We start from the raw sequence: 10,984 nt of genomic DNA, 5'->3' as shown, positions 1-10,984 counted from the left end.
GCTACCCTAATTTATAATTCATTCAGTTGCCTTCATGTCATATAGGAAATTGATTTACCGAAAACATAACTTCAGATAGTACGCAATTTAAAACTAGAAAGCCTTTTTAACTTTCAGTCTTTAACATAATTCTTCTTTTACTTCTCAAGACAAACAACAGCACCTGGCTATGCCGCGTCACAGTTTCTGTTCAATTAGCATTTTTGAAAAGCAGATAAGCGCTCAAAAGACTACGTATAAAAAGGGACTCAACAATAAGAGAGCAGCGATTTAATATTGAAAAGTATGATCACACTCACTTTCCTTGAAGACCCAATGTTAAGCCAGCAAGAATAACATAGGTGCCAAATGCCATAAATGGAATGTACAAATCTGGTGCATTTATATCATAGATTGGTGGCTTATAAGAAAGTCTACCTCCCACAGGCTCAGTTATCCGCGTCCAATGGCCCTAATGGAGAGAACAGGTGAGCATAAATCATTACTGCAATGCATAAGGGAATAGAAGCCATTGTCAAACAGAAGAAAAGACTTAGTGCTTACCCTGTGGAGAAATGGTAGGAGAACAACCTTTAACTTGTTCCTTACATACTGGTCATTCAGTTGAAAGTAATACTGAGGGTCAGAGAAGTACCTACTTATCTGTACATCCAAAACAAAATGTCAGTCATAAACAAAACGCCTAAAATCTTACTTTAAAACTGCAAAAGAAAGACTATTGCATTGCAGAATCAATGATACAAAGGCAGATTCTGGTTATGCAAAATTTAGACAGCATCCCTAGGCATACCAGCACATTAGCTTGAGATCATATGTAATTGTGTGTTCCTTATGACACATATTATTAGTATTTACCGCAAGTCTCTAATGAATTTACATAAGGTGCCTGAAAGAAACCAAATTTAGAACTTATGGACAGCATTAATAAAACCTGTCAATGCCTCATATCGTATGGCCCTGTGCAGTTCAGGGCACACAAAGCTTACCCTATTTAAACAGCATAAAGAAAATATCGAGTCACCAAATAATTTTTTTCTATAAAGCAAAGGTCTAATTATGAAATTCAGTCAGCTACAGTGTGAATACCATTCAATAACATTCCAACAGACTGTATGAAGCTATTGTCTGAGCATGTTTCTGAACAATATGAAACTTGAATTGCCAACTCCATATAATTCAGTTTTTGAGTAACATCATTCAGCTTATTAAATATCATTTTCCACAGCCTAGACCAGAATGGTATTTCCAATAAACAAAAGCCTTGGTTAGCTGCTTACATTGCTTTGTACATACTCAGAGCTGGATCCTAATATTTTTTCTCCATATGCACCCAATCCACCTCGGATAAGACCTGAACCAGCTCCATAAAATGCATTCCCAAATGGACTGGGCTGGGTGTTTGTTGGTGGCCTTGGCACCCCAGGCTGCGGTCCCATATTGTTATACATTTCTGTAATCAGAAAACCAAAAAAAAAAAAAAAAGTCAGAAAAAATTAATTGATAGGAATTGAAAAATTATTTGAAACAGGTTTTTGTAGTCCCTATTTCTTGGTTATTAGATGAAAGGATTCACAAACTTTGTTTCAGATTGAGTGATAAGTTCAAAAGGAGACAACATGGCCTGATCTATTATTTTTCTCATCCTGCCTAATTTAATAACATGTTTAAGTAATACACATTATTGACTCCAAAATATACTTCATACAAATTTTACTATAGCATGACCCAGTGAAGACCTATAGATAACTTCAACATAATTTCAAAGGCAATAATATTTATAGAAAACCCCTTTTTCTCTTTTTCCAATAAGGGCAGGACCCATAAACAACCATAGCAAGCTTAACAGCAAGAAATTTAAGCATGAATTCACAAAAATGAATTTGGAAAGTTTCCCACTCATTATTTTCATTATCACAACTTTAAAGTAACTGCAATATGCATTTTATAAAGAAAAAGAATCACACATGAAGAAGAAAAAATGAAAAAGGCATGCACCAAAATGCAGAAATGAAAAAAACCATCTATAATAATCAAGTGGCCTCTCACACTAACAAGATACTGTTACAATAAAAAATCTGAGACTGCTCAGTGCTCACAAAGCAAAATCAATTCCAAACAACTTTAAGCATTCCTCATAGAAATTAAACTTCAGTAACTCTCCTTAAACATTCAATAGATCTAACAGCATGTAAAATTTAACCCTACAAATCAACAACAAGCTCTAAAAATGTGCCATCCCATTGTCAGTCAAAATCTTTGACCCTATTGTCACTGAAAAAACTTTTATCCTATTGAAACTTAGAGCTTGGATTCAAGAAGCAATAACACGAGCTCCATCCGTTTATTCGAATGCAACCATTTGGACAGTTACCAAGTTGGCAACAACAAATCCTACCCTTTAGCTCCAACTAACTAGACTTCACTAAAATTACAAATTAAACCCCCATTTCCAGTGAAATTTTCAACTTGTACAGTAAAACTCTTAAACAAAACGCATAACTTATAAACAAAGAAACCCACTTTCTATCCTCCAACTTACAACTTTTTACGCTCAACAGCCTATAAGAACAAAAACCCGCTTCACAAATCAAGCTCAAAACCTCACAAGAACACACTAATGATGTAAAAATCTCACATTCTGAAAACCAAAAGCACAACTTCAAAAGAACCCAGTTAACTAAAAACGTCTAGCAACTATGTCCCAATTCATAAACTTAAGTTTTTGATAACCCAAAAAAAAAAATTTACATCATTAAACAATAGATCAAGCATATATGCACAAATCCTAATAAATAGAAACGAAACAGAGATTGATTTGGATCAGGGTATGTGACCTCGGAGATCAGGTGTCGGCTGGTTTCACGGCGAAAGATGGGAGCTCCGGTGGGGTTGACTTCACGGCGGGATGCTTTGAAGTTGACGAAGCAACGTCCTGACGGATAAAGTGGAAACTGAAACGGAGAGAAAGAAAAAGGATGAAGGGAAGCAGCGTTAAAAAAAGGCGAAGTGGGAAGCTCACGTGATTCTCTCGTGCAAGCAGCTCGGCAGTCGGTGTGTTTCTAATTCTTACTTCATTTGACCATTCAAAAATTTAGAAGTAATAATTTTACAATTTTGAAGTGAAAAAATAAAATATTATTATTTATAGAAATGACAAATGTTAAATAAAAATTATTTTTATATTATTTTTGTTTAATTTATAAATAATAAAAAAATTTGATAACTTTTTATTATTAATAATGTAACAGATAAAATTGATTTTATTATATTTTTATTTTTATTATTAATTTTTTATTACAATAATAATTTCATTTTTAATTAATATAACAAATAATATAAAAAAATTTAGAATAATTAAACCCAAAGATGTTTAAGTAAATAATATACTATTATTTTTTATTATATTTAACCAAACACAATAATTATTTATATTTATCTATTTTTACTAAATTTTATCAAATATAGTAATAATTTATACACAATAATCATCAAAATAATTTTTTAATTTTAATAATAAAATATTTCTCAAATCAAACGTCCTCTTATTGCAAACTAGAAGGGGAGGGAATTTAATTTGAGCTAAGTTTGATTAAAAGCCCAATTGTGCTAAGTTTGATTAGAAAACCATTTGAATTTAATTCAAATCTAAAACATCACACTTGAATTGATTCCAATATTAATTACTCATATAAAAAAGAAGAAAAGTTTTGGTGTGTTAACATTAATGAACCTTTGAACTTGAGTCAACTTTTGAATTGAGAGTTAAACTCAAATTCGAGCTAAAATCATATTCGAGTCTGAGTTAACTTAAATCCATTGATATTATATTTTATATTATTGTTATAATATAAAATATAATTTGAAAACATTAAAATGTTTGACATTTTTGCCCCTAAGCTTTCTTCCTCATTCTTTCTCTTGTGAAGATTTGACAAAATTTGATATGATTTGTTAGTAGACATGATACAATTCAAAAAAAATGGGTTAGAGTTATAATTTTTAACGTGAAAAATGGTTTAGACTGGATTCAAATTGACTCTAAAAAAATTAGATTGTGTTCGAACTGACATAAAACCAACCTAAATGTCTTGAAATAACCTAAAAATTGATAACAGTATTACTAAATTATTATTAATATTGGTAACATTAATACTGAAAATTAGTATCTAAAACCAACCCAACGTAATTAAAACATTTATTTGTACTAAAGATTGATTGTTTGATCAAATTAGTAACTCTACTATTGAATTATAATAATAATAATAATAATAATAATTTTTATTATTATTATAGTTTCAAATATGATTTTCATATTTATATTTCACCATTTTTTCTTTATGTTTATTCAGAAAATAATGATTTTAATTTGAATGAACTCATAAAAGATATTACTAATACTAATACAAATAAAAAAGGTATTAAATATAGACAATGTTCTAACACTCTGTATTAGGATATTTTTGGTTAAAACTTAATTTTGGTAGTATAATAGATATTTTAAATTTACCCTTAAATGATTTTGGTCTTTGAAGTATTGTACATGTGAGCTAGTCTTAGGCTTTTGACAAATATTCATCATCTTTTACTGAAGATATTCATTTTAATATAATAACTTCTTTTTTTTTTACAAATTTGTAACAAACTATTTGTAGTTTAATTGTTTTTTCATTAATGTGTTAGAAGTACTACTAATTATAACTTATTATGTCTTCATTTTCATCATGTTTCGTGGCTGCTTCTTTATTTGTGAGAAGAAGATGAGGGGGAAGGCCAACTGTCAATCGAAACAAACCTGTCACTAAAGAAGGAGAAAAAAAAAGACCGTAGGAGGCAATAGACAATTTTTCAAACTTTAGGTAAAGGGAAGTTATTAGTTTTTTAAACTAAAAGAGAAAATAAGATATAATTTTAATTTTTTAATATTTTTGTTAAATAACAGTTTTATCCTTAACCTTAATAGAAGGGTAAATATTTTGATTTTTAAAATTTTATGGATGAGAGTTTAAAAATAGACCAAATCTTAGGTGGGAATAAGTCTTTTGGCCTATTTTATATCTTATAAATTTTGGTTCATATATGTTTATGCTATGTTCCATTTCTAATAATAAAAAGGCCAAAGGACTTATTCTTACTTAAGGTTTGGTCTATTCTCGAACTTTTACTCATGAATTTTTGAAAATTTAAATACTTATTATTTTATTAAAATCTTCTATTAGGGTTAAGAGTAAAACTATCATTTACAAAAAATATTTAAAAAAACTAAAATTTTATTTCATTTTCCTCTTTTAATTTAAAAAATAAAATATTCCCCTACCTAAAGTTTAAAAAGTTAACATTTTATCTCTAAAATTTTTTTCCTTCTTTAACTACCTCCATACCTCCTGACCCTTCCCACCCATCTTTTAGATTTGGCCATTCTAGAGACACTGTCGATGACCAAAATCATCTTTGTCCTTCGTCTCTTTTGGCAGATGAGTGTCGTCCTTTTAACATTTGATGAAGATGAAGATGATGCTCAAACGATGCTCGTCTTTCATCATACAAGGACAAATCGTCTTCGTCTGCCAAAAAAGAAGAGGACGAATCTTCTTCATCTGCCAAAAAAGACGAAGATGATTTGTCTTCGTTTGCCAAAAGAGATGAAAACCATTTGTTTTTGTTGGATAAAGACAAACTGTCTTTGTTAGTTTCTTCGATTGTCGATGGCATCTCTAGAGTGGTTGGATTTGAAAGATGGTTGGGAAGGCCCAACCGTTGACCGGAATGGAGATTGTGGGAGAGAGAAAAAACCTTATGGGTAAAATGTTTACTTTTCAAACTTTCAGTGGGAAAAAATTGTTAGTTTTTTAAACTAAAGGAAAAAAATGAAATAAAATTTCAGTTTTATTAATTTTTTTTTTTGCAAATGAAAGTTTTATCTTTAATTCTAATAGAAATTTTTAATAGAATAGTAAATATTTGAGTTTTTAAAAATTTATTGGTGAAAGTTTGGAAGTAGACCAAACCTTGGGTGGGAATAATATGTTGGCCTAATAAAAATGATCTAAAACAAAATAACCGAAAGGATTTATTTTTTGGGAAATTAAAGTAAATGACCTAAACATCAAGGGTTTAAGCAAAATTGCCCCATTTTATTGGACTTAAACGAAAATGCCCATTTTCTTTGAAATTACCAAAATGCCCCCATGTATAAACCCAAAAAATATCAAAACCTCACCCAAATTTTTCCAATGGGATTGTGCAAAAAATTTCAAAACCCATAGACACTTCTACTGCTCTCCCATGGCCCTCAAATTCGACATTTTGACTGAATTTTTGACGATTTCCAATGATGAAAATAACTAAGAAGGTGAGTAAATCGTCCCTTATCTTGTTTTAATCATTTTTATATTTTGATTTGATAGATTAGGGTAACATTTATGGCGTTTTCAGTTTAGGGTTTTGTGATTTGAATAATTGATTTCGTGGCTTGAATCTTGGTCGTTTTAGATGAATTAGTTTAGGGCTATTGTGTTTAACTTAGTGTACAATCGATCGATTTTCAAATCAAAATTCAACCCAAGGGATTTTTGCAAACCTAGGGATTCCCAGGTTAAATCAATGACAGGGGAAAATGGGGCAAATGTGAATTTTTAAATAGTAGGTATGCCAAGGGACATAAGGGAAACCCCAGGGGAGGGGAAAATTGAAAGTTTTGAAACTTTTGTCACGACATGGCACATGGAAACCACGTGGGAGGGGGAAAATATTGATTTTTTAAACAATTAGGCCCGTGGGGTGAAATTGAGTTTTTTTCAACTTGTTGGACATGTGGGATAGAGTGAAATTAATAAAGGGGAAAATTGAAATTGTTTCAGCATTTAGGACCTGTGGGAGAATGAGAAAATATTAGCAGGCAAATTGATATTGTTTTAAGCATTTAGGACTTGTTGGAGAATGAGAAAATGTTAGGGGGTAAATTGATATTGTTTAAAACATTTGGGGCCTTTGGGAAAGAAGAAAATGTTAAGGGAGCAAATTGATATTTTTTCTAAATCGTGGGTTTTTCAATGTAGTTTTTGAATTTTCTTTCCGTTTTTCACATTTTAGGGTTTTTAGACATATAGTTTTCAAATTTTAAGTTTATTTTTCAATTTTTGTGATTTCTAAGGATTTCGACATGCATTTTTCGATTTTTAGATCAATTTTTCGGTATTTGTCATTCTAAGGTATTTGGACATATAGTTTTCGAATTTTTGGTTCATTTTTTGATATTTTCATTTTAGGGTTTTTTTAAGATATAGTTTTCGAATTTCAAGTCTATTTTTTTATTTTTGTTATTTTAGGGTTTTTTGAAATGTAGTTTTTGAATTTTGTATTAGTTTTTCATACTTGGGTTATTCAATATGCAGTTTTCAAAATTCAGGACTGTTTTTTTATTTTTGTCATTCTAGGGTATATAGACTTGTATCACATTTTTTATCAATTTTTTAGTTTTTGACATTCTATGGTATTTTAATGTGTAGTTTTTGAATTTCAGTTTTGTTTTTCGATATTTGCTATTTTAAAGTTTTTGAATGTGTAGTTTTCAAATTTTAGTCATTGTTGTCATTCTAGGGTAGTTCGACATGTACTTTTCAAAATTCAGATTGATTTTTCAGTATTTATCATTCTAGGGTATTTCAACGTTTAGTTTTCGAAATTCAGCTTCATTTTTTTATTTTTATCATTGTAGAATATTTTGACTTATAATTTTCAAATTTCTGAGTGATTTTTCAATTTTTGACATTTTAGATTATTTTAATGTACAGTTTTCAAATTACAGTCTTGTTTTTCGATATTTGTCATTTTAAGGTTTTTGGACATATAGTTTTTAAATTATAGTCCAATTTTTCTTATTACTATCATTCTAAAATATTTAAACATATATTTTTTGAAATTTAGATCGATTTTTTTATTTTTTTGATTTCAAAGTATTTCAACATTTAGTTTTCGAAATTTAGGACTTTTTTTATTTTTGTCATTTTAGAGTAATTCGATTTGTAATTTTCAAATTTCTAAGTGATTTTTTGGTTCTTGAAATTCTAAGGTATTTTAATGTATAGTTTTCGAATTTCAGTTTTGTTTTATAATATTTGTCATTTAAAGGATTTTGGATGTGTAGTTTTCAAATTTTAGCATAGTTTTTTGTTTGTTTCAAATCTAGGGTAATTTCATATGTAATTTTTGAATTTTTATTCAATTTTTGAATTTTTATCTTTTTAGGGTATTTCAATATATAGTTTTCAAATTTTAGGTTTTTTTTTTTCTATATTTGTCATTTCCATCTTTGTTTACATATATACACACACACACACACACACACACACACATATATATATATATATATATATATATATATATATATATATATATATATATATATATATATTATGAAATTCTTATAAACTTTAATTTTTTTTATTGGATATTTCTTATGAAAGAAAACATGACAATAACAAATTAAGAATCACAGATGAGTCATAACACTTTCGAGCAGAGGTTATATGTCGTGTCCAACACATCACCATTTCAAAGATTATTTCTACACTGCACCAAAGCAATTGCGATTGTTCGAGAAGACGTGCTTTGGACATCTCCTTCGATTACCAGATATTAAGTTTAGTGGAATGTTGGTGCATTCATTTTTGCTACAACAATTATATCGAGGTTTAGACAGAGATTAGTTTTAGTTTAAGGTAAATGGGATTGACTTAAGATTCAACCCATTTGAGTTTGCACTGATGATGAGGCTATCATTCAATTGGATCATTGCACTTTCATCATATATTTCACAAGGTGCGGGAATATGATATAGAGCATGTTTTCTTGGCTAGACTATGGGGGGATAATGATATCGATGCCTTCAAAATGGTTTTGTTATATTGTCTGCATATGGTATTACTGGGGAATGATTGCTTAAGAAGGTATCTACAAAGTACATATAGTTGATTGATCACTTGGATAAGTTTAATTTCTATCCCTACGGTGTTTCAGTGTGGCAAATGATGTTCGAATCAATGTCTCAAGTGAGTGATAGAGTCTACTCTGGCGAAATGTCTGACATGCATAAATATGATATTTACGGATTTCTTATTTCATTTCAGGTAAATGTATATTTGTTGATTATGTATATTGTTGGCAATAATAAAAATTAATTAAATTTAACCATTAATATTTATATTACAGTATTGAATATATAAGACAATCAGCACCCTATATAATTGGATGGATTTGGTTGATGTCTTTGTTCAAGTGGCATACATGAGATGTTTCTGATTGAAGTCATATAGAAACTATTTTCACCGGTGATAAGGTATATAATTGTTAATTGATTAGTAAATTGATACCTTAATTATTGCAAATAAGTTGAATTATATATCTGAATAAATAGGATGATGTTACTTTCTCACTCCAACTATCACCGATTGAGGAGGCTAGACTATGGTATGCGAACATTATTTTATATACGGGTATATTGGATCCGCATTCTTTCTCATCCTCTTCAGTGTCCCTCTTAATAAGAGATGAAACATCTCCGACGATGCCACTTGTTGATATACAAGTTGCTAATACTAAGACATTTAAGGAGACCATTTAGCCCCCTGTTACAAAGCATACTACATGTGTTCTTGTTGTTGAGACCCCAACCATCGAGATCCTTTTTAGGGTTCAGGACCGTGCTACTGACCACCCCACACAGGAGTGTCTATCGATTGCATCCTCTATTCTATCCCCAATAGATGTTGCTTTGGCCTACTAGGCCAATATGATGCTATTTGAGATTTCCTGTTTACAGGATGCGATGTCTATCATGTGAGAGTAGGTGTCTTCTCAGATGTCTCGATTAAAGGATTATATGACTCATTTGAAGGACATCGTCATGTGTACACGCTTAGCTCCAATCGATTAGGTGACAAAGTCATATCTCATTTATTCATTATAAAAATTGTAGTTACTTGTTTCTCTAACATGTGTATTAACTTTGTGCAAAGTACTCAAAACGGTGTTGGGAGGGCCTTACCCATTGACCCTTCAATTCTATCATGTCTGCCACATGAGGTCTGTAATTAATTATTTATACGATATTTAATATGAAATATTATTATTATGTTTAATATGAAATGTCATTGATCAAATTGTTATTATTATTTGCACAAGGTATTGCCTATGATGGGGTCTCAGTTGGGCCTTCGGTTACATCACCTCCCCTATCCGAAGTTTGTCATTTATCATTGTTACTATATATATTTTTGAATTATTATTGATTAATTTGTTTTATATATTTGTACAGGATACCAGTCATGAGGGTGTTTCGGTTGACCTTTTGGTTACATCACCTCCCCCACCTTAGGTTTAAAAATTATTGTTGTTATTATATTTTATATGAAATTTCATTTAGCAATTTGTTATTTATATTCGTATAGGGTACTTGCCATGAGAGGGTATCAATTGAGAGTTCCCCTTGTACATCTTCCTCGATCGTAGAGATAACCTATTTTTTTATACAATGTTATTGATAAATTTATTATTAATATTATTATGTATATTTAAAATATTTTTTTCTTTTGTTTAAAATGAATGATTGTGGTTAATTGTTGATATCTCAAACTCTAGTAAAAAAGTAATTGAAATTAGTTCAGGAGGATGAGCTATTGAAGGTTATTTCACATTTATTCAAATTTATCTTAAATTAATTTAAAATAAAATTATTTTCAAATTTTAATCGAACCTCAATTTTACAAACAAATTGAGCGAGTAATAAACAAAAGATTACTAATTGACAGTATTTTTGAAATCTCAAATTAAATCAGAATGTTCCATACGGTCTCTTTTCAACCTCTCCGTACCTTCTCTTTTTTGATGCTAAAACAAACAGAACACCCACCCAAAACGATTCGTTTTAACTAAAAGAAGAAAAAGGAAAACACGAAATCTTTGCGCTGCGGGACCCACTAAGAGAACA

The 10,984-nt window shown here is 29.9% G+C and overlaps 1 protein-coding gene across 1 annotated transcript; it reads right to left on the bottom strand.

The window, feature by feature from the left end:
- Positions 1-299: 299 nt before the first annotated feature.
- LOC123195810 (protein YIF1B-like) lies at positions 300-3,052 on the bottom strand (the record flags this gene model as incomplete). The annotated part of the gene is given in 4 exon segments (XM_044609652.1): positions 300-451; positions 544-642; positions 1,278-1,450; positions 2,835-3,052. Coding segments are annotated over 3 exon segments (422 nt in total), but the record flags the coding sequence as incomplete, so codon positions are not given.
- Between the last annotated feature and the right edge of the window lie 7,932 nt (positions 3,053-10,984).

Source organism: Mangifera indica, chromosome 14 (genome assembly GCF_011075055.1).
Source record: "Mangifera indica cultivar Alphonso chromosome 14, CATAS_Mindica_2.1, whole genome shotgun sequence".
Classification (NCBI taxonomy): domain Eukaryota; kingdom Viridiplantae; phylum Streptophyta; class Magnoliopsida; order Sapindales; family Anacardiaceae; genus Mangifera; species Mangifera indica.
This window is presented reverse-complemented; position numbering and strand designations above follow the sequence as displayed.